Raw genomic sequence first — 25149 nt, 5'->3', positions numbered from 1 at the left:
AGCAGGTTTCCACAGGAGCTGCAGATTTAAAGGGGGGGGAAACAGGCTGAACATCACAACTGTGTACAAATGTGAACATCAAGGCCGAGGCTCATGTGTGGGTCTGAAATTTAAAAGCCGTTAATTGGTGAGGGATGTGGCGTTAAACACCCCTGCGTATCGTCCTCTGATAGCAGCGGGGAGTTGGTGTCTCTGCCCTTTTTCGATAAAAGCCTTTTAACAGCTGAACTTCCTGAACTTCTCGTGCCACAGTATTTCCCTTCGTCCTTTACCCTCGGCAGAGTTACAGCCACGACTCTGGATTTAATGTTTGCTGATGTTTTCATTAGGTTTAACGGTCATGTAGCTCTCAGTGGATGGATAAAGTGCACGTCTCTCTGGGACATGAAAAACAGTTTACTGGAAAAGCGAGAGAAGAAGACTCGGAACAGTTTGTGACAACTAGGCGCTGTGAAGGTAAAAGAACGCATATGTACAGTTAACAGGCAAGTGCTAAGCACAGTATTATTTTACTTTATTTATTTTGCCTTGTAAACAAACACGCTTATTAAGTGATTTCAAAAATCCACATGTTTGATGGAGACTTTCTGTCTTTGGTTAACAGAAACTGCCATGACGAGCCTACTGAGCTCACTCTCTGAAAGTGCAGCACCTGTTTAAGTGCATTATGAAGGACTCTGCACTTATAGATATGAGCGCCATGTGATTATTTCAGGAGTGTCTAAATGATACATCGAAAAGACCACGTTTTTACACAAAAAAGAGGAAAAGAATAAAGACAATTAAATCAAACAAGGATACAACTTGATCATAGGAATCATAGGATCATAGTAATTGGTCAAACATGCTGATTATAAGTTTCTGTATCTGAACATGGTGGGCAAGGGGGTTGATTGTTTGGGTTTTCACTATATTATTCTCGGGTCTTTACCTTACAGGAAAAAGCACCTTGAGGGCACTGTTGTTGTGATTTGATGATATATAAATAAAATAGAATTCACTCTTTCACTACCAGCAAACAGCCTCCTGCAACCACTCGCTGATCAGGGAATACTCATTTTCCCCTAGCGACTGATGGTTGCCAGGCAGTTGGCAGTAGGTGTGTGACTGGAGCCTTTTCTCAGCACCTGTCCTATTAACCATCTTTCCTTTCTGAATTTAAGCTGAATGAAATCCAAGGTGAAAGATCACTGTGATCACTGCCACTCAACTACACATGTGCAGGCCGGAAAAATGGGCCTTCAACAGAGTTTGAAAATAGCTGGTGAAGAGGAAGCGATGCACGGCCGCCCAAGGCTCCAAACAAATGAAAAACTGGGTTTTTATGTTGCTAAACACAAACATAGAGGTTGAACACACATCTTCACCACTTCCAAGCTGGTGGAGACAAAACTAATTTTCTTTGTTTTTGCAGGATATGAGAATGTGCATAAATATCAAAATAGTGAAATGTTACCACTTTAAATATAGAAAATTAAGCATGTCCACTGCCAGTATTGTTCAATTATTTGGAGTTAAGTTTTGTACTTTAATGCCATTTACTTAGAGCTAATATCCACGGCTACATCACCCTATAACTGACCTATAATATAAATAATACCAGAAATATAAACCTTGTAATTTTGTATCTGAAATTGTTTAAACTTTAAAAGTTCAAAGTCATTTTTCTATCAGCACAGCATCCTCTTACATTTGCTGCTGGAGGCGGAGGTGTGTGTGTTGTTGCTCCTTCTGGACGGCCTGCTGCTCCTCATTCTCAGAGCCGCTTTGGACAATGAAGAGGAGGAAGATGACGAAGACGAAGGGCGGGGCTGTTTTACAGGACTGGGATCCGCAGGGACCGAAGAGGGAACTCGCTGATAGTCAAACGCACTGAAAATAAACACACACACATGCAAGCTTTAAATACTCACACCCTCGCAGACAGAGTCCCATGATGCACCAGTGCCTGAGGCGGTAGCGTCATGCTGCTCGTTTCCATCTCGGCTACTTTATTGTTACAATGAAATGAAGGCAAATTTATGTTGTGAGCAGAGTTCATCTTTATGAAGAGCAGCTTGTTTGAAGTCATTTTTATACACAAAAATCTTTGTTATTAAAGTTTTAAAAGCAGAAAGCGGAGAGGAAACAAAGAATAATCTTTTTATTTTTTAAAGGCTTTTATTTCTCTGAACTTTCCCTGCAATGTTTCTGGCTTGCAACTCCAAACACAAATCTTTAGAATGAACTTGTAAAATATATACCTTCATTTAAAAACAACAGTCAATAATTTCCTAATGCAGCTATTTTTCTTAATCTGGAGGAATCAGTGAATTTAAGTGGTGGATTAATCCACATTTGATGCTTCAGTATTGCGTCAGTAAGATGTCTGAGTGACCGAGAGATTTCTGTTATGATCTGCAGAAAAAAAGTCTCAAGGTTAATTTAAATATCTGACGACCAAAATCAAAGACAAACCAAAAACTCATCAGAACAAATAGGAGAATCATTTTGGAGTCGGTGCCCCAGCCTACCATCGTGCGAGTGTTTGAGGTCACACAGGTGTCTCAGAAGGGTTTGCATTATAAGGTGGCTGACGTTCACGTTATAAACCTCCATCTTTGCTCATTGGTGGTCGTCCAGGGAGACAGCTGGCCTCTTTTACACCTCTCTCAAAGCATTTGTGTGAACACCTCAGTGCTCTAAAAAATGTCCCTCTGCACAGCTGACTCTACGAGAAGATATGACTCTACTACTGTGCACCGTGCATCTGTAGAGTACCTGATGTGGTCTCTCCTTGATATATGCCCATGCACTCACATGAGGAAGCCTGTGCTCAAGTTTTGGTGAATCAAAGTCCAAGATTTTATTCTGTTATTTAGCCCTAATTAGCAGCTATCTGTGTCTTTATGGATACAGACTGCGGTAACCAACAAAGTCATCCTTTGTCCAGATTTGATAACTTCTGCCTCCAATAACCCAAAACGTTGGTGACCAAAGTGTTAATGTTGAGGCTTCGAAAACCAGTGGCCATGTGGTCTACAACAAAGCTGCCCGTGTACCTATTTGTTGCAAATATGAAAGGCAAACATAAGGAAAACAGGGAATACATGCAACATAGGTGCATGGAAAGTAGATTTAATACATTTCCTGACTAAATATTTGCAGACGGTCTGATGTTAAGATTTAGTTCAAATAACCGTCACACTGCTCCCTCCATTCAGAGGTTGAATATGCCAATCAAACTAATAGAGGAAGAGGTTTAATATGGGGATGACATACAACTTGTAGAGCATCACTGTGGATGTGAACCAATTACAGGCCTCAATACTAAAGAGCAGAGACAACAGGGCAGTCTGCTCAAGTGGACAGGTCATGAGTCGTCCTTCAGCTCCTCTCGTTCATCTTCTTGCAAGAATGCTTCATTCCTGATATGAGAAACCAAACTATGAGGCACTAATGTGCTCTATTAATCTGCATTGAGAAGCTGAACCAATAACTTCTCCTCAAACTATTTGTATAGATTTTTTTATGATGCTTTAATGATTTTGTGATCTTTGAGTTTAATTCCCAACTAAAAACCAAATTTCCTTTTAATACTTTCAGATGCAAACGCGTATAGAAGGCTGAGGTTAGGGTAGGTTGCATGAATAAAAAAGTATTTAAAGGTTAAGAGTCTTTTCAAATAAATCTCACACACAGAGACAAACCAACACTGAATGCATCCAAGTGAAACTGTTTGAGTACATTGCATTGCTTTATGCCAAAGAGCTGCATCATTACTCCAAACTATTAAAACCCCATTAATAAGGAATGTTCCATATTCTTTCGTCACCATAAACACTCACACTGTATTTTATTTTAAAATGTTCCCGTCGTGCTTAACTCACTGCTTTAGCAGGATATTAATTAGATTTTTGGAGAACCAAAGTTGAAGTAATATCCTGCTAAAAACATTACCTACACCTTCTCCTCCTGTTTGTTAAAAGCGATGCTGTCCAGCGGTTTGTAAAATACAAATCCATACAGGCTAAACTGTAAATATTTGGACGGGTACGTGTTCTAAAAGTTATATATTTTATAGTTTATTTTTCATGCATGCACTTATGCAGTTCTTTCTGAACTGTATGTGAAATACAACACATCAGAATGATGGGATGCTGCCATTCTGTACAGGAAGCCCAGTTTCTTTTCTGTTTTGTCTTTTTTTTACTTTTTTATTATTTTAATGATTGATGATTGTAACAGGAGCAATGAAGCTCAACAGTAAGACTGATGTTTGTAAAAACAAGCAGAGATATATAGCTTATTGGATAACTTGATGCGAACTTGACATTCATGTAAGACTCATTTAATGCAAAGCATTCCTCATGGCTGGTCTTCGTTTGCATCCAAATCAGCTGATGAGATTAGAACTTGTAGCTTTTTCCAGTTTGATTTGAAAGTTCTTGTTTATTAAAGTGTTGCCTGTTTAGCTCTTATGCTAGTTTTTGAGTCCATTTTGAGTTTTATCAACTAGTCCTTAATTACAGTTTCTGAGTTTATTCAGTCTTTCTAGTTTATTCTGAATTTCCCTGTTCTTGCTTCTTACGTCCTGCTTTAGGTAGTTATTTAGCTCCGGTGTCGCGTTTTTAGTTTTACTTTTCCCTTCTCTGTCTTGACTGTCCACAGCTGTGTCTTGTTACCCTCCTATTCCTCTTATACCTTCTCAAATAGGGAAAATAAACCAGAGTTCAGGTGCAGCTGTGAAAACACTCTTAAATTGACAGGAAGTATACAGAACATACCAACCAGCATTTACAGGGTGTTTGGGAAAAATACTTTTTTCCCCACAAATGTCCAAACTAATTGTTGTGCATCACCCAGAGAACCAACGCTTTTCTCATGACACAGCATAATCACTTCTGTTTCTAAAATGTTTTGCTTATGAGTTTCTAAATTTGGGAATTCAAAACCGTGACTATTTTAGATGGTACGCCATTATTTATTTTGGTGTGTGTGTTAACAACCGTTACCTTGGAAACTATTAAGTAAAATATATAGTAATGCAACACCTATTTATCAAAGGGGACTCTTGGACTTTACCAGCATAGCTTTGCATGAATCAGACTTCAAAATCATACATATGTAAGTCGTCTTGTGGTCCTAACTTCCTTCTGATTGGCTGCCTCTTGCAAACCGTAGGTTAGGACAGCAGCTGTAATGACCATATATAATGACCATGAGCATTTAGAGTGATTGGCTCACACTTACTTGCTGGCCTTGTTATTTAAAATATGAGACACATCTGTCATATTCCAGGATATATATGGTAGAAAATAAAGAAAAACTTCAATTTAAAGCTGTATTTTAAGACACAGCAGGATAACACAAGTGTTTAAAACCTCCCCCTGAAGGAAGTTTTCATACAGCCTAGTTTTTCTCCTTACTTGTAATGAAAGTATCAAATTGATTTATAAGGAAATTAATTGAGAATGAAAGCTGTGCCATTTGTATGTAGCTGCAGTTGAAAGTCAGCTGAAAGTGAATTTGGTCTTAAATCAGTTGCAGCTGCTCCCTCTGTCGGGCTGCGTTACCTGCTGGAGGTGAGATGAAACTTTCTAAAGGACAGAGTGATTTATCTTCTATAAGCGGATAACCAGCACTGATTTCATTTCATCAAATAATCCCAGATGCCCTCCTTTCAGCACTCGCTGCACCTTCTCCCTTTTGGTGTTATGTCGCCGCTCGCTGATGCCGTGTTTTTTCCCGCGGTTGTTGCGGTCTGATAGAGTGTGCTGTGCTGCGGGTGAGAGCTGACTGACAGCTCCAATTTGATGCAGGGAACGATAGAGGAAGCGACTGCGAGGATGAGGAGAAGCCTTTCCTCTCGCTGCCAACCTCTGTTGCCTATCACAGCAGCCATCTACAGCTGGAGGGGCAATGACTGCAGGGGGAACATGAATACACTTCATCTCTTTCACTGTCACACAAATAGAAATGCATACGCACACACACACACGAATATGTCTGCTCAGTACATTTTAAAAGGTTCTTCTGTGACATGGGAAAAAAAATCATTTACACTTTAAAGGCCGGGGAAAGAAGCTGTGTGCACCTACAAACATGCAGAGATATTCAGGTTCAGAATTTAACTCCATCTAGAGCCTGTTTTCTCCCAGTTTTGAGGATTTCATGCCAAATTAGGAAGCCATGAATGACTGAAGGCCACACACATCAGCACATTTAGTGTTTGTAACGTGTCAGAGGATGGCAGCGTATGTTGGGAATAATGGTTGCTGCTTTTTAACAGTTAGTGAGGTGCCATTTCTTGACACCAATGCTGAAAATGTACGTCTGCTATGATGGCCAGAACAGAAGTAGTGAAACTGAAGCAAAGCTGCATGAAGCTACGGAATCCAATGACCACAAGGAGCGTGTACTGCTGCCGAATTTATACACATTCATAGCTTTGTAAATTAAAATGGGAAAAATAAATGCACCCAAGAACCCAAGAAGAAAAAAAGCACCTGGAGGTGACTGTTGCTGTGTTTTGGTGCTCGGCAACCCAACTTTATGTGGTCTGACGTTTCCTGGCTGAGATGATGTGGTTCCTACGTACTTTCACAGCTGAAGGAGAAATAACTGTTGCAACAGTTGCATCCTATTACAGCACCACCCTCCAATTCACCAGCTCTTTACAACAACCCAAATATTTCACAAATGTTTCTAAGGGCAGAATGAATGGCTAGGTGCTTCATTTTATATACCTGTAGCAAATGGACTGGAAACACTTGAATTCAAAGACTAAGAGGTGTGACCCAATACTTTTGTCCATACCTGCCTCTTAAGTCAAGTCCTAAGTTGATGTCTTCCAGGTCCTGGATGTTTCCAGGTCAAAACTCTTCAGTTCCCAAACTCAAAAATACTCTACAGCATGACTGAGAGTTAAAAACTGTCTGAATTCTCTCATACTTAATAAAGTGATCAGTGTGGCTGCTCTACCAGATGTGACCATCAAGTTTAACATCCAGGCATCCATGAAAAACAGGACATAAAGTTATCTCACTGGTTTCCACCTAAAGATGATACACCATGTTCTGAATTAGGGGTTTCTGAAAAATTAAAACCAACAGCTCTGCTATCACTTCAGACATAAATGAAGACAAAAAACTAAACAACAGCAACAGTATGGTTACTGACGTTAGGATCCATGCACACCATCAGCTTAGTCATAATACACTGTCATTAATCTACTGCTGCATGGTTGAGATTACTCACTATATTAAAATTCCTGGTTCTTGGCTTCATGTACCCATTCATATCTTTGTTAGCCTCAGAGTGATTCTTTTCTGACCCGTTCAAATATTTGGTGTCTTGTAATCTGTGAGGTAATGGGGTGTAGTTACATTATAAGGTTTTAAAAACTAAGCTTTAAGATGTCCTGCAGACAACTAGTGGTAATAAAAACCCAGAGAGGCCGGCACTGATCACTGAATATTTTTTGGCAGGGCTTCAGATTAAATAAAGCAAGATACAAAGCATTAAAACACTTCACTAAAATGACAACAGCTTTAATGAACCAGGGATTACATGTCATCACTTAACAACTGGATACTGTATTATTGTATTAACTTCAGTTTTATACTGACTGTTACATCGATAAGTACGCAAATAAAGGTTAAAAAGCAATATAAGTGATGACTTATACATACGTATAAGTACATAAATAGTGTTTGTGAATCTTGTGTTTAATGCTCATGTCTATGGAAACCACCTGAGAGGGAACCTGATAGTTTTAATTTATTAGAATTCAATAGAGTTTGAAGTTGATGGGGAAGGTAAAAGAGAAGCTAAAAATATCAAGCAGCCCTCGTGCAAAGAGGGCTGGAACATCGTGTCGTTAAACAGAAACTTTACTGCCTGCGTCGCTGACGGTGCCTGACAGACCTGACATCTCCTCAAAGAGACTTTATTTTTATCTCCTAATAAAGTTCAGCATTTTGGTTTTTATTTTGTGTCACACAAACAGTTCAGTGCAGTGAAAGCAAAGTTCAGGCATACAGCAGATGTTTTAGGGCATTATCAGCACCCTTGATTTGTGGGTTTGTATGATCTGCACGCTCACAGAAACACACTCAGACGTCCCGCTGTGTTTGTCCCTGCAGTCACAACACATCAGGGTAACAGGTGAACGTGTTGTGCTTGTGTTGGTCGGGGGGCTACTGTACCACACTAAGCTGATAATCCGCAGCCCAGCAGATAAACGCCTATAAATATTTACAGGGCAGCAGTGTTGACACAGCTTTGCATCCTGCCTAGCTTCCTACAGAGTGAGGCAGGGCGGACTAACATTGAAAAACTTCAGTAAATCTTCAGGAAGCTAAACAAATGAATACATTACTTCTGATTATTGTGGGGGGATCTTCACAGAATGCAGCACGGGTCATATTTTGTTCTTCAACTGACTGAAAGGCTCAAATATTCTAATGCTGGACAGTTTTGTACAAAATGACATCTGATCCATGGGTAAAGCATAAAAACAAGGTGCTCAGTCTTGGCAGGAAGACCACAGACTGTATATGAAAGATGTACACAGCGAATGTGAACTTGACTAGTACTGTAATCCTGGTCTGTTAAATATGAAGGCGCATGCTGAGTGCTATTACTGTTGCCAGGTTAGTGTTTTGAAACCAGGTGTGACAAGCGAGGGGCGGATCTGTGAAATTGCACATTTTGTGATTGACAGGTTGTTAGCAAATGAGCAAATCCTGGAAAATCGTCCTTATAAACTTTCCTGGATAAAACCTTCCCATTGGTAAACGATCCACTCTACCTCCACAGCCACAAAAACACAGAAACATTTTCTGTAACCAAAACTATCACCCTCTACTGGCCATTACGAAAAATGCAAACTTATTTTTTGGCTGCCCCTGTGTTGGATTTCTAGTGTCAGAAAAGGCTACAGCTGCTAAGGTACTCATTCTAGCCAGCTGGGTTAGTATAAACTGTATACGTGTAAAATAGATGCAGATCAAAGCTGCTTTTTGGATGGTCTGTTATTACAACTAAATCTACAGGAGGCCATATTACTTCTCAAAAGGCACCAACACAGTCCAGACATCCAGATAAGAGACTCCAACTAGCTGCAACAAAGCCCAACAGACAGTAAACAGCTACAGCCGCCTGTGTGACCCTCCATTAGGACATCAACCTTCAAGCCTCACGTTATTAAAATGGATGTGTTTAAAAAAAAGTATATCCACAAAAATTAAAACCATTTTTGTCGCAGTCTGTAAACACGGCTCTGTCTGCTATAAAGTTGGACATGGAAGTCTACACGGACTGACTCACTTTCGTAGACAGTCTCAAGTGGACATTAGAGGAACTGCAGGTTGGATTAATTTCTGTCCTTTTTTTTAGCCTTAAAGTTGTCCTTTCTTCAGATCAGGTGTACTTTTTCACCTTGGACGGAGTGACTGGCTTTAGCTCTGCACAAACTGGGAACTATCACAGTTTTTAATTAGTCTTTAAACCTCCTTTTCTGATCCTGAAATTGTAGCTAAAAAGACTCTGGCACAGGGCAAACCCCTGAGAGGCATAAGTGTACATAATTGCAATGCATGAAGCACAACCAGAGCTGCCCCACACAAACAAATCATGTGGAAATTGGGCCACGAGTGAGGAGACGTGTGAAGGAAAGACAAAAGGATGATGCAAACTAGTGAACAGAGATAGGATAAGGCTGAGGGAGGTAAACAGTAGATGAGAGAGAGAGCGTGTGGATGTAAAGTGAGTGGAGCGTTTATCTGCCGGCTGCCAACAGATTTGTTTTTAATGCCGTCAGCCTCTTTCTCTCTCCATCTTCTGTTCCTCCCTTTCATCTTCTTCCTCTTAGTCTACAGCCTCCATACAGTTATCCTCCTCCTCCTCCACCTGTCCTTGGCTGCCTGCAGTGATCTGTGTTTTCAGCCCATGGCGGTGAGGTCAGACGCTGTCAGTCCACTGCTGTTCAGGTTTTTTTTATTTTTTTATTTTAGTCTTTATTTAACCTTTAACTGGGGAAAGTCAAGACAGGAAATGAGGTTGCTGGTTTTCAGAATCACCTTTTTTCACCAAAGACGGGAGGAAGGCGTCTGAACAAGTGCACAAATCAGGCTTTTAATGTCCTTAATGCAATTATTAAAGCTCCTAATGCTACACTAACAGGTAATAAGTAACTACAACCTTAAACCATTTTAATATTTTTTTTTTAGCCAAAACTAAGCAAAAGCAGTCTGTGAAAGCCTAAGTACACTTTATGGTTCAGTAACTTGAGGCAACGACTGCAGAATCTTGATTTTTTCATTTTTCAACCATTCGATTGTAGATTTGCTGCTGTGCTTTTCATCAGTGCTGCATTGCACGACTCAGTTTAGACTAAGCTTTAGCTGTTGCACAGATGAACTCACATTTGACTCTAGAAAACTCTGGTACACAGAGGAGTTTGTGGTGTCGGTCTTGAAAAGGCAAACACACATTCAAGGCAGCCTGAGGTTATTCATGCTCCGCTTTTGTTCACGTTGCATTTATGTCCTCGTTTGAACTATCTGCAAGGAAATCCGCTGTTTGACTCTCACTGCCTCTCAGTGTGTGATCTGGTTCATTTGCACCCTTGCTGTGAGTTGAGCTTTCCACAGCCGGCAGCTCAGGTGAGTTCATAGCAGGTGATGGAGGGAGGAAGGATAACTGACCGAGTGAGGGGAGATGATTTATACGCAGCCCGACTCCTGCTTTGCACTCAATTGTAGACTCTGTCACGCTGAATTGCCGTAGTTGCAATTTTTTCCAACAAACACGGGCGCAGTGTTTGTTAGTTTCCCTCTGTTGTCCAGAATTTGCTGTGCACACACAAATAAGTCACCTTCAGCAGTGTCAGGCTTTTACAGGCTGCAGATATCCTGTAAAAATGTATCTGGAGCAAAACAAATTAACTTGTGCCACTCCCGTGTTTGCTGATTTGTGAGCTGCTGGTACTGAGAATAATACAATGAACCGTGGCATAACCTGAGACTGACAAATGTGCCGATGAAAAACACCTCAATAAAGAAAAGTACAACTCAAAATTACATTTTCAGGAGGCACAGCATCACTTGAGCTTGTCTGCTCCACAGTTTTTACTGAATAAATAACGCAATTTCTTTTAAATTGAATTTGCTCCAGACATTTGGCAACAACAAGCACTGAGACATGTCATTTGTTTTTAAAATCAATTCTATTCTTTGAAAACAAGTCAGTGAAGTAGAGCTGTGTCCAAGCAGATTTTCATTTAGCATTAAGGTCAGAGAAAAGGAATTGCTCTGTGTCTTTAACATCCATGTAAACTATTAGTTGCGAGCATGTGGTCATCAGTCACAGTGTAAAAACCACAGGGCTACTCATGATCCTTTGGATCCTGTGTGAGTTTGGCTAACTTTAGCGCTGCTGTCTTCTCTAACACATCCACACCCTGGTGGGTGGTTACACATCGCTTCGGTTACCTGGTTATATTTCACTTTAATCTGACAAACAGATATACAGATAGTGAATTTTAACATCAAAGCACAACAGCACTAGTTAGCATGGCTTTTGTCTCTTATCCTTTTCCTCCTTTTCCCTTTAAAAAATTTCCATTAAAAACAAGAGCTTCTTTTTTTAAATCAGTCAATCACAGCATAGCCAGCCAGATCTAAAATCTCGATGTTATGAAAAAAATGAGAGATTGATTGAATTTAAATAAAAAACCAAGCAAAAATAAGTACAAATGAACTGAAGAAGAAACATGCACTTACAAGACGACACTTCTATTTTCCCATTTTCCACATCACTACCATTTTAATTGAATGTAATTTCGTGAGAAAGAAAACCTTAGCTGTGAATTTAGTTCCTAAATCACAGCAAATGTGATCTCATTTTAATGAGGTTGCTTTTTTATTTAAACTGATGCTTTTATTTCAGTTTTCCTTCACCCAGATCTCGAAAAAAAAATTTGTTCTTATTTTCCCATTTTAGAGACGATTAACCAAGGACAGAGATTTACCTGATTATTACAGAATAATAAAATACTAGCATCTCACTCAACAACACTGTAGTGCAGTAGAACACTTCATATTAAACAAGTACTATAATATTAATATGTATTCATATACTTAAATTTCAGTATGATTTATGTCTTTAATATTTTATGTGTGCATGTAGAGAGATGAAGACATCTGGGTATATCATTGTCCTTCCCAGAGGCACACGATGTTAAAGCCTATCCTCATCACTGGTAATTATGAGAATTTTCAAGTATAGAAAAAAGTGGGCAGACACAGTAAAAATAGTTTTTGTTTCTGTGCAAACTACAAGAGGTCATATCTGCCAACAGCATCTCCGTGTTTGTGTGACTAAAGACAGCTGATAATGTTATTAGACAGTGTGTAACTCACAGTCTATTTTATCATTTGTAAGATAATTTTAATAAGAGTGTTTGAGGTACCGAATTCAGTTACCACTGGGTGAACCTTAGTACCAAGCAACTCTAGCGGCCTTTGCAGGCACACCTACTTTAATTCATCTATCATTGGGGGATTAGGGGTGGAGCCTATGCCAACCTATCCTACAGGGCTCCAGACTGAAATCCCTAAAGTTGAACTGAGTAAAACTTTTACTGTTAGATGTCAGGAGATTGCAGTCAACTGAGCTCTGTTTTAATAACCTGCCCAGTTAAAGTGCATAATCCTACTTACAGTGGTTTATCTCAGCTGTCAGTATGCAGAGGGAGAAGCATCCACATCTATTTACTCTGGAAGAGGCTGTAAAACTTTGTCTGATATGGGTCAGTGATTCAGAGTAGCACACTTCTGACCTATGACGGTGATAATCAGGTGAGTTGTTGAGGATATGCTGAACTTTTCTGTCATTAAGACCATTTTTGTTTGTTTGTTTTTTGCCACTGTTAGCTGCTGTTAGCGAAACTGTCTTTGAAGTGGATGTAACCTTGTTTAACTCTGACATTTAGTTAATGAATTCTCATATGATGTGAGAATACAAGCAACACTGTTTATCAGAGGAAAAAGTGACATTTTTAGGACACACAAGGCTAACATTAGCTGGCATAATGTTTGTCTATAACCAGCTGTTGTTGCTGTCTGTAAGTAACAATATCAGAAATAAATGACACAAACAAAAAGAAGCATGTTTGTGCTTCATTTTGTGTGTTAGAGCCCTGACTTCAGTTCTGAGGTTGTTGTCTGAGGCAAAGAGGAAAAAGATAATATTTTATTAATGTAGCCGGATGGACTACTGGCCTTTCTCTTTCTCTCTCTCTCCCTCGCTTGCTATACCACCCTCACTCTCTCCTGCGCTCGCTCTTGGCTACGCAACTAGGTTAATTGTGAATCCACCTGCATATTGATTGCAGGGCAGCGTCAGTCTGTATAAAAGGAAGCCAGTTTTCTCTTGGTTCATTCCTCCCGTGTTTTTGGCGAAAAGCAGAAGTAAATGCTGGGACTGATGGCATGCGAAATGCAGAAATATTGCCTCGAGAGCAGTTTGTGTAACATGTTGTTGACAGTGCTTAAAAAATATGTTTGTCGCGTTGGGAAAGAGAAGGGTTTTCAGGCGGGGTACGCGACCATGGCTATTCCAACCCGTCAGCGTATGGTTTCTAGTGTGGGGTGCACACTAGCTCTAGGTCTGCTCCTGTTGGTACACCCGAGTCTGAGTGGCGTGGGCTAAAGGAACTCCTAAAGCGCCAGCAAGAGCAGTTAAATCAGCTCACGGAGACAGTGGTTTCTTTGCAGAACCCCTGAAGAGGTGTTCGTCCTTCACGGGGTGGCCCGGTGATTTGTCGCCAGTGTCAGCAGCCAGGACACTTTGCTAGGGAGTGGTTCAGGCCCCCCTCGTATGGCAGTTGGCAATCACCTTCCCGCTACCCAGTCAGAAAACTAAAGCCCTCTGAGCTGCAGAGCCACAGTTCAGGTGGGGAGTTCACTGGCTCACCAGAGGATAGGATTGGTCGGCTAATATGATCTTGTCCAAAGATTGATGTGTTGATTAGCGGGGTGACAGTCCCTTGTTTGATGGATACTGGGTCCATGGTATCCACCATCACAGAGAGCTTATTTTTGGCACAGCTTTGGGCTGCCAATGGGCTTGCCATTCCGTACAGTGGCTATTTGGAGCTCTGTGTACTCCTGTGTGGCAAGGAAATGCCCTTTTGTGGGATCCTTATAGTGAAGGACCCTCCTGGTGCCACGCCCTCTGTTCCTGGCATCTTAGGAATGAATGTAATCCGCCGCTGTTATCAAGAGCTGTTTGGGGCTTTCGGTGGCTCCTTGTTTAATTCACCTTTTGTATCACAGGCACCAAGATCAGTTTTGGAGGCCTTACATCAGTGTCACCAGTCTGCAGCCCAAGCCCCAGAGGACCCTGTCGGTACTGTCAAGGTACAGAGCCCGCGGGCCATGCGGATACCTGGTGGCATCATGCAGCTGGTGGCTACCACCTGTTCTCAGCAGTTGTCAGGCCAGGCCGTGCTTTTTGAACCTCCTGAGTCTGGGCTGCTAGTTGGGTTGCTGGCCTCTCCATGTTTGGTCCAGGTGGACCCGTTTGGGAGTGATAAGCCAAGCTACTGTTGTGAGCCTCCCTGCTGGTGTTAGCGAGGAACACTCCTTTCCCGTCACAGTTTCCTCCCATACCACAAGCAACCCTGCTCAAGACATGGTGGATGCGATTGACCTGTCTGCTCTCGCTGAGTTGGAACAACATGAGGTAATTTTACTTTTGCAGAAGTACCACTCTGTTTTCTCTGCTCACGAGGGAGACTTGGGCTGCACCAATCTGATCTCGCATGACATACCTCTACTTGATGACGTACCCATCCGGCAGAGGTACAGGCGAATTCCTCCTTCTGATTATGAGGCTATCAGGGCCCACATCATTCAGCTATTGGAGACCCAGGTAATCAGGGAGAGTAGCAGTCCTTATGCCTCTCTCATTGTCCTCGTCCGCAAGACGGATGGAAGCCTCCATCTGTGTGTTGACTACCGCTTGCTAAATAGCAAAACGAGGAAGGACGCCTTCCCCTTACCTCGCATCGAGGAAAGTCTGGATGTGCTAGCTGGCGCACGCTGGTTTTCTACAATCGATCTGGCCAGCAGGTACAATCGGGTACCAGTTTCTGAGCAGCATAAGCCCAAGACTGCGTTTTGCACACCGTTTGGCCTGTTCAAGTGGAATCATATGTCATTCGGGCTGTGCAATGCTCCTGGTACCTTCCAGTGCCTAATGCAGAGGATGTTCGGGGAGCAGCAGTGCCAGTCGCTACTGCTGTACCAGGACGAAATCATTGTGTTCTCCTCGTCTGTCTTTCAGCACCTGCAATGGCTGGAAATGGTGCTTGCAAGGCTGCAGCAAGAGGGGCTCAAGGCTAAGCTAGAAAAGTGTGCCTTCTTCAGGCAGAAGGTTAGCTACTTGGGCCATGTCATCTCTTGCAAGGGCATCTCCACCGATCCAGCCAAGGTTGACGCAGTAGCCAAATGGCAGTGTCCTCGTTCTGTGTCAGAGTTGCGATCCTTTTTGGGTTTCGCCAGCTATTACCGGCGCTTTGTGCAAGGGTTCGCCACATTGACGGCTCCCTTGCATCAAGTGGTGGCTAAATTGGCTGGCACCAAGTCAAAGAAGGGCTTGGGACAGACTTTGAGTGCCATCTGGACACCTCAGTGTGAGGAGAGCTTTGAGGCCCTGAAAGCGAAGCTCATGTCTGCCCCTGTCCTGGCGTATGCCAACTTCACACGCCCATTTATCTTGGAGATTGATGCCAGCCACAGTGGTTTGGGTGCGGTTCTCTCACAGGAAACAGAAGGTGGTGTTAGGCCAGTGACTTATGCTAGCCGAGGTCTCCGGGCCCATGAGAGCAACATGGACAATTACAGCTCCATGAAGTTGGAGTTTCTTGTGCTCAAGTGGGCCATGACCGTAAAGTTCTGGGAGTACCTGCTGGGGCAGAAGTGTGTGGATTACACTGACAACAATCCACTCAGTTACCTCTCTTCAGCTAAGCTTGGTGCCACCGAGCAGACATGGGCATCCCAACTGGCGGCCTTCGATTTTGAGATTAAGTATCGATCAGGCCACAGTAATAGGAATGCTGATACTCTCTCCCGACAGTATGAGACAAGCTCCAGCCTGGCCGAGGGCATGTTGCCTGGGACTCTTGTCCCAACTTTGCTTCAGCAGGCTCCGTGTCCAGCAGTGTTGCCCTCCATTACTCAGTCGGAGATTGGGGCCTTTCCTTCTCATTCTCCATGGGATATTCGTGCTTTGCAGGAGGCTGACCCCCTCCTGAAGGGTTTCTTGGTATACTGGAGGAGGCAGTCCCTGCCCTCTCGGGGGGAAAGGAGTCAGGTCCCTAAACCAGTCATGGTTCTGCTGCATCAGTGGGATCATCTGGTGGAGAAGGATGGCATCCTCTATCGCTGGATTTTGCGTCCGGGTGGAGGTGAGGAAGCCCTCCAACTTGTTCTTCCGGAGGCTCTGAAGCCTGAGACCTTGAGGCAGCTACATCAGGATCATGGTCCAGTGGTCCTGGTACCTTAGGTGGTGGGTCGTTTTCACACTTTCCTTTGTACAGCACTGGGTGCCGGCTGTCATGATTTTCTTTTCGTGTGGTTTTCTTTTGGGTCCACAGCTACTGGTAAGTCACGGTTCCATGGTTGTTTTATGGTACTTTTAGGACACTGTCAACTATGACGCTATATTCAGTATTTTCTTAATGTTTCATTTTATTTTTGTCAGCATAAATAAAACTGTATTAATATCGGAGCCAACCTGCCTCGGTGTGCATCCTTGAATCTGTGGGTCTCTTTCGTTTTTATCTATTTTTCTTAAATATATATTTCCTGGGGGTGAAATTCCCCTAGGTGGCGTTGTTGTTTTTATTAGTTTTTATATAACCCCTCCGACCACTTGGTCACATTAAGATACCGGTGGTGCTGTCTCTTTCCTTCGCATTCTTGTTTCTTTGGTTAAGATACCCTCTCAGACGATAAAACAAAGCTTTGATCCTTCATATCTGGAGAATGAAAGTGCACACAATGCCTTTTGATTCAAATTGAAATGACACGCGAACGTCTACAACTCCTCTTATCCTCCTTTGACCTACTGCATACGTAAAACACGATTACTTCAGAATACAGATGGTTTCCACAAACCTGCTCCTATGTATCTTTTAATACATAAGTGAGTGCATCAATCTGTTAGATGGCATTATTACACAGTATCTATGTATATTTATGATTATAGTATCCTGTTTTTAAGTGCTAACATCTGTGAACTGCAGATGTTAGCACTTAGTACTATAACAGTTTCCTGATGAACAGTTTTCCTGACATTATCTATAACTTGCATGTCAGATCATAACATAATGTTCACTTACATTTGAGACAAGTGAACAAAAACACATTTCTTTTTGAAGTTTTAAGACAGTTAAATTTTTAACTATGGTCTGTTTTTCAGCTCAATAGTGCAATCTGTCATGTTGTAGAGAGAGGCAGCCATTTATCTTGTTTTTGATTGTCTCTTTTTATGAGTAATTTACTCATATTTCTGTTTTTTATATTTCTTTTCATTCTCTTCATTTTCTTGACTCTTGACATGCATCTGTCTGAGCTTTCTGTTTCTTTTCCATCTCTATCTCATTCTTGCTTTTCTCTTTCAATAATCCTGCTTGATTTTAATCTTCCCAGCTTAGCTCTGTCATTTCCTCCTCTCTGTCTGTTTGGTGCCTGATATTTGGTTCTTTATGACTGTATTGTGTTGCTGAATGTGTGCCCATTTCTGTTTTTATCATAGAGCAAAATATTCTGAGCTGGTTTGGTGGTTTGGTGGATGAGAGGCCAACAGCTGCACTCTTCTTCACAAAATGCCTCTTCAAACTGGCTTAAGTTTGAGCACAACAAGGTCAAACTGAGATTTTTATCTTTTCCCAGAGCCATGAAACAGCTTTCTGAGACAAGCAATTCATGTTCTCAGAGGGTGACCAATTTTCACCTCTCAGCTGTAAAAGTGCAGTCTGAGTCACTCTGAAAATAACTTTTAGAAGATGCTGAAAAGCTGCAAACGTGAGATTGGAGGTGGTTCAGACCTGATGAGCAAATTGTTTGGGGAACATCAAAACAAAAATATCAGCTCAATTGTTGTGTGGAGCGTCATTTTCATTCTCAGGGTGTCAAATGCTGCCATTAGGTCAGAATCTGCCGGGCTGTCAGAGAAAACCTGTTACACTACATTAGCATTGGTGCAGTGGTGGTAGTTACACTCGCAGTAGCACAGAAACAGAGCAGGGGGAAAAGAGAGCGAAAGAGAGCCAGGGACAACAACAAGAGACAACATCGTCACATTAGAAAGGTATAGTAATCATCCACAATTATTTTCAGTTGCGGGTGATAAAGGATTCAGAAAGTTTATTCATGCAGTGAATCCTATGTATGCAATTCCAAACAGAAAAACACTCTCCCAAAAAATCATCCCAGGCCCATATAGAATAGAATAGAATAGAATTCAACTTTATTGTCATTGCACATGCACAGGTACAGGGCAACGAAATGCAGTTTGCATCCATCCAGAAGTGCTTTAGTGATATAGATATATTACAATATATATTAGCAATAATATAGATATGTGAGTATATTACAGAAATGGGTCTATTATGGTATGTTATAATGTACACGGTATGAAGTATGTTGTGAATATTCTATAACTATAAGTATGTACAGGCTGTAGTGAGTACAAGCTATGTACAGGATATGAACAGGATATAAATATGAAAAACTATACAGAATATGAAATAAATAACTTTACAGAATCTGGGATATACAGCTATACAGAAATGGGAACTATGCAAGTTGTAAACAGTTGTAGGATTAAAGATTATCGAATGTACAGAATGATTATTTACACAGAGCTATACAGTAGTGCAGTTAAGATAAGTGAGGGTGTAGATAGTTTCTACAGAGGCTATATAAAGTGCTAGTGGTTGTGAGTGGTGGTTCAGTCCATGTTATTATTGTGTTTGAGGGTACAGTTGTCCATTGTGGGTGTGTGTATGTTCAGTCCATGAGTTTAACGTGGGTCAGATGTCAGGAGGCAGAGTTCAGGAGTCTGACAGCTGTGGGGAAGAAGCTGTTCCGGTACCTGGTGGTCTTAGTCCGGAGGCTCCTGTGGCGCCTCCCAGAGGGCAGGAGGGTGAAGAGTCCATGTGATGGGTGACTGGGGTCTTTGATGATTTTCCCAGCCCTTTTCAGACACCGCTTCCTGTAGATGTCTTTTATGGCAGGAAGTGGTGCTCCGGCGATGCGCTGGGCAGTTTTCACGACCCTCTGCAACGCCTTCCGGTCCGAGGCAGAGCAGTTCCCGTACCAGACTGTTATACAGTTGGTCAGGATGCTCTCGATGGTGCAGCGATAGAAGTTCACCAGGATGTCTGAGGACAGGTGGTTCTTCCTCAGAGTCCTCAAGAAGAAGAGGCGCTGGTGAGCCTTCTTGACCAGCTTGGAGCAGTTGGTCGTCCAGGTGAGATCCTCGGAGATGTGGACTCCCAGGAACTTGAAGCTGCTCACACGCTCCACAGCCGTCCCCTTAATGTGGATGGGTGGATGTGGGTCAGCATTCCTCCTGTAGTCCACGATGAGCTCCTTGGTCTTCTCGGTGTTAAGCAGCAGGTTGTTTCTGTCGCACCACTCAGCCAGACGATCCACCTCCTCCCTGTAGGCGGCCTCATCGTTGTCACTGATGAGGCCAATCACCGTGGTGTCATCTGCAAACTTAATGATGGTGTTGGAACCATCAGCAGGTCTGCAGTCGTGGGTGAAGAGGGAGTAGAGGAAAGGGCTCATCACACAGCCTTGTGGTACACCGGTGTTCATTGTGATGGTAGATGAGCAGCGGTTATCCAGCCGGACATGTTGGGGGCGGTTGGTCAGGAAGTCCAGTAACCATTTGCAGATGAGGGAACTGATGCCCAGGTCTGTCAGTTTCCTGATGAGTTGTGAGGGGTGGATTGTATTGAACGCTGAACTGAAGTCTATAAACAGCATTCTGGCGTAGGTGTTGTTGTTGTCCAGGTGTGAGAGGACAGAGTGCATTGCGATGGAGACTGCATCCTCTGTGCTCCTGTTCCGGCGGTATGCGAATTGGTGGGGGTCCAGGGTGGGGGGGAGACAGGATTTGAAGTGTGCTAGGACCAGTCGCTCTAAGCACTTAGTGATGATGGGGGTGAGTGCTACTGGGCGGTAATCATTGAGGCAAGATGGGTTGGAGTTTTTGGGTATCGGGACGATGGAGGTGGATTTGAAGCAGGCCGGTACCACAGCGTGGGCCAAGGACAGATTGAATATGTCTGTGAGCACTCCTGCAAGCTCCCCAGAACACGCTCTGAGAACACGCCCGGGGATGCCATCAGGGCCTGCAGCCTTGTGGACATTGATCCTGCTCAGCACCGCTCCTACATCGGTGGGGGAGAGAGTCATAGGTTGGTGGTCTGGCGTCATGTCTGCTTTGGTTGTGGTTGTGGGGTTCCCTCGCTCAAAACGAGCATAAAAGTTGTTGAGCTCGTTGAGGAAGGAGACATCAGAGGATGCGGGGGAGGGTTTGGTGGTCCTGTAGTCTGTGATGGTCTGGAGTCCTTGCCACATGCGTCGGGGGTTGGAGTTGGAGAAGTGTTCTTCTACCTTCTTTTTGTAATGGTGTTTGGCTTTTTTGATGCCCTTCTTTAGATTAGCCCTGGCTGTACTGTAGGCGTGTGCATCTCCTGACCTAAAGGCAGTGTTGCGGGCCTTCAGGAGGAGACGAACATCCCGGTTCATCCAAGGCTTCTGGTTGGGGTACATGGTGATCCGTTTCTGGGTGGTGACACTGTCTGTGGTTTTGGAGATGTAATCCAGTACAGATGAGGCGTACTGGTCCAGGTCTGTGTGGGTGAACATATTCCAGTCTGTGTTTTTAAATCTGTCCCCTCTGGCCACACTTTAATTGTCCTCACAGCAGGTTTCACACGTTGGATGAGTGGTGAATACCTAGGTGTGAGGAACAGGGAGAGATGGTCCGATTGTCCAATGTGGGGGAGGGGTGTGGCTTTGTAGGCTCCAGCCAGGTTGGAATACACATGGTCTAAAGTCTTGTCTCCTCTGGTGTGGCAGGAGACATGTTGGTGGAATCTGGGGAGGACTGTCTTTAAGTTGGTGTGGTTGAAGTCGCCAGCAACAATAAAAGCAGCCTCGGGGTGTTTATTCTGGTGTTTGTTAATGGCTGCAGAAAGTTCTTTCATGGCCAACCTAGCATTAGCGTCGGGGGGTATATACACAGCAGTGAGTATGATCGAAGTGAATTCTCTGGGGAGATAATAAGGTCTGCATTTGACCATTAAAAACTCCGCATTAGGTGAGCAGTGACTCTCAGTAGTAGTGGAGTTCATGCACCAAGCATTGTTAATATAAATGCACAAACCTCCACCTCTGGTCTTGCCGGAGTCATCTGCTAGCCTGTCGGCTCGGTGTGTGTGGCGTCCTGCTAACTCGATAGCATTGTCCGGGCAGCTGTTGTTCAGCCATGTTTCGGTGAAAAACATGACATTTGAGTCCATAATCCGTCTGTTGTTAGTGATGGAGAGCCGTATCTCATCCATTTTGTTTGCCAGAGAACGGACATTGGCGAGAAAAATACTGGGTAAAGGCAGCCGGTGTGGTGTTAGCTTTAGCTTAGCCCGTAGCCCTCCGCGCCTACCTCGCCTTTGTTTACGATCTCGGCGCCGTCTGCGTGCACTTCCGCCCAGCCGGGGAGAGTGGGCAGCCTCCGGTGTTCTGGAGATCTCTGGGATGAGTCGGAGATCGGCGATAAAACTGTTGGAGTTGTGAGTCCAGATGTCCAGAAGCTCTTGTCTGCTGTAGGTCAGCAACGCACAGCAATTCTGGACGAATAATCCGGTTAAAAGTAGATAAAAAACCGCTAAATAGCAGATTCTGGAGAGACACTGAGCCTCGCGTTGTTCACGCGCCGCCATCTTGGAAAGACTGACAGAATGTGCATCCTCTTTTTGTTTTCATATTTTAATTTATATTTAATTGTGTTGTGATTTGCAGTGTTTTGTGTTGTTTCACTTTACATTTCTTTAAAAGGAGAAAGCTGAAAATTTAAATAGTTAGAAGTTGAAATGTAAATAGTTGGTTTTTGTATTTTATAGTTTATTTATTACATTTCATGTGGAGTGCATAAATAAAAGTATATTTACGGTGGCCCCTACAGATGAAGTGCGTACAAACTCCGAAGCTCTTACAAACTCCAAACCGCAACGGAAGTGCTCCAGGATGCTAGGGGCAGTGTTTAACTTTTCTCACCTAGTGGCTACACAAGCCAGGAAGTACCAATGACCGGACTTGGTGTGTGGTAGTAACAGGTAAATGAACCAGCAAAGGTGTACTCTCAGTGGCAAGGGAACAATAAGAGAACAGCACCACCAAGGCTGGAGATGGAGCAATACTGGAAGAGCATATGGGAGAAGGACGCAACCCATAACGGCAATGCTCAGTGGCTAGTGGATCTGAGGGCAGACCACAGCGACCTCCCCGAACAGGGTCCAGTAACCATCACAGTGGCAGATATCCAAGAAAGGGTCTCCAGTATGAAGAGTTGGACAGCACCAGGCCCTGACATGGTTCACGCCTACTGGCTGAAGAAGCTGACTGCACTCCATGAGCGCCTGGCAGCACAAATGAACCAGCTGCTAGTTGACGAGAGACACCCGGAATGGCTAACCGAAGGCCGGACAGTCCTGATCCTCAAGGACCCCCAGAAGGGACCGGTCCCCTCCAACTACCGACCAATAACATGCCTCAGCACCACATGGAAACTCCTGTCAGGCATCATAGCGGCTAAGATGAACAGGCACATGGGTCAATACATGAGCGGGGCACAGAAAGGTATGGGCAAGAATACCAGAGGCGCAAAACACCAGCTACTGGCAGACCAAGCAGTCAGCCGAGACTGCAGGACCAGACTGACCAACCTGTGCAATGCCTGGATTGATTACAAGAAGGCCTATGACTCAATGCCCCACACCTGGATCCTGGAATGCCTAGAACTATATAAGATCAACAGGACCCTGAGAGCCTTCATCAGGAACTCAATGGGGATGTGGCGGACAACACTGGAGGCCAACCTCAAGCCCATAGCACAAGTCACCATCAAGTGCGGGATCTACCAAGGAGATGCTCTGTCCCCACTGCTGTTCTGCATTGGCCTTAACCCCCTCAGTGAGATCATTAACAAGAATGGCTACGGATACCGACTATGGAACGGAGCAGTTGTCAGCCACCTCCTGTACATGGATGACATCAAGCTGTATGCCAAGAGTGAACGAGACATCGATTCACTGATCCACACCACTAGGATATACAGCAATGACATTGGAATGTCGTTCGGACTGGAGAAGTGTAGTCGGATGGTAACAAAGAGAGGGAAGGTAGTCAGAACTGAGGGGATTGAACTACCAGAAGGCAACATTGCAGACATAGAGGACAGTTACAAGTACCTGGGGATCCCGCAGGCGAATGGGAACCATGAAGAGGCCACTAGGAAAGCTGCAACCACCAAGTACCTGCAGAGGGTCAGGCAAGTCCTGAGGAGTCAGCTGAATGGTAAGAACAAGATCCAGGCCATCAACACGTACGCCCTGCCTGTGATCAGGTACCCTGCTGGGGTAATAGGCTGGCCAAAGGAGGAGATAGAAACCACTGACATAAAGACAAGAAAGCTCCTTACCATGCATGGAGGGTTTCACCCCAAGTCCAGCACCCTGAGGCTGTACGCTAAGCGGAAGGAAGGAGGCCGGGGACTGGTGAGTGTCAGCACCACAGCCCAGGATGAGACAAAAAACATCCACGAATACATCACGAAGATGGCCCCAACTGACAGCGTGCTCAGTGAACACCTCAGGCAGAAGAAACCCAAGAAAGAGGAGGAAGGTGAGGAACCATCATGGAAGGACAGGCCCCTGCACGGTATGTATAGATAGATAGAGAAGGTGGCTGATATCCAGAAATCCTACCAGTGGCTGGACAAAGCTGGACTGAAAGACAGCAGGGAAGCACTAATCATGGCAGCACAGGAACAAGCTCTGAGTACAAGATCCGTAGAGGCTGGGGTCTTTCACACCAGGCAAGACCCCAGGTGCAGGCTGTGTAAAGATGCTCCAGAGACAATCCAGCACATAACAGCAGGGTGCAAGATGCTAGCAGGCAAGAGATACATGGAACGCCATAACCAAGTGGCCGGCATAGTGTACAGGAACATCTGTGCCGAGTATAACCTGGAAGTCCCGAGGTCAAAATGGGAGATGCCCCCAAGGGTGATGGAGAATGACTGAGCTAAGATCCTGTGGGACTTCCAGATACAGACGGACAAAATGGTGGTGGCTAACCAACCGGACATAGTGGTGGTAGACAAACAGAAGAAGACGGCCACAGTGATCGATGTAGCAGTTCCGAATGACAGCAACATCAGGAAGAAGGAACATGAGAAGCTCTAGAAATACCAAGGGCTCAGAGAAGAGCTCGAGAAGATGTGGAGGGTGAAGGTGTCGGTGGTCCCAGTGGTAATCGGAGCACTAGGTGCAGTGACTCCCAAGCTAGGCGAGTGGCTCCAGCAGATCCCAGGAACAACATTGGAGATCTCTGTCCAGAAGAGCGCAGTCCTGGGAACAGCTAAGATACTGCGCAGGACCCTCAAGCTCCCAGGCCTCTGGTAGAGGACCTGAGCTTGAAGGATTGACCGCCCACAGGGGCGAGTGGGGAATTTTAATATATATATATACTGTGTGTGTGTATATATATATATATATATATATATATATATATATCAAATCAAATTCAAATTCAAATTTTATTTGTCACGTACACAGTCATACACAGTACGATATGTAGTGAAATGCTTGGACAACTGCTCGTGACCTAAAGAAAACAAAAAAGGAAAAGGCTATGAATAAGATAGGAAATAAATATGAAAAATTAAAAAGGGTAAATTTAACTAGGAAGGAATAAAATATAAATTAAGGTTAAAAATGAAATAACTGTACAACACAAATTAGAATGAAGGGTAAATTTAACTGGGAAGAATAAGATAAAGATAAATATATAA

The 25149-nt window shown here is 43.6% G+C and overlaps 1 protein-coding gene across 1 annotated transcript in view; it reads right to left on the bottom strand.

Moving 5' to 3' along the window:
- The window catches only part of LOC146629656 (RNA-binding protein Raly-like), an 88365-nt gene that overhangs the window by 10743 nt on the left and 52473 nt on the right, over positions 1–25149 (bottom strand). The window contains exon 4 of the mRNA XM_085358786.1: positions 1691–1872. Within this exon, the coding sequence (XP_085214912.1) occupies positions 1691–1872 (182 nt within the window). The remainder of the gene's footprint in view (positions 1–1690; positions 1873–25149) is intronic.

This window comes from Diplotaxodon limnothrissa, linkage group LG7, assembly GCF_057381915.1.
Source record: "Diplotaxodon limnothrissa isolate DT_005_m linkage group LG7, D_limnothrissa_male_GT1.1, whole genome shotgun sequence".
In the NCBI taxonomy this organism is placed as follows: Eukaryota; Metazoa; Chordata; class Actinopteri; order Cichliformes; family Cichlidae; genus Diplotaxodon; species Diplotaxodon limnothrissa.
Note: the sequence above shows the minus strand (reverse complement) of the source record. Positions and strands in the feature narration are given on the sequence as shown.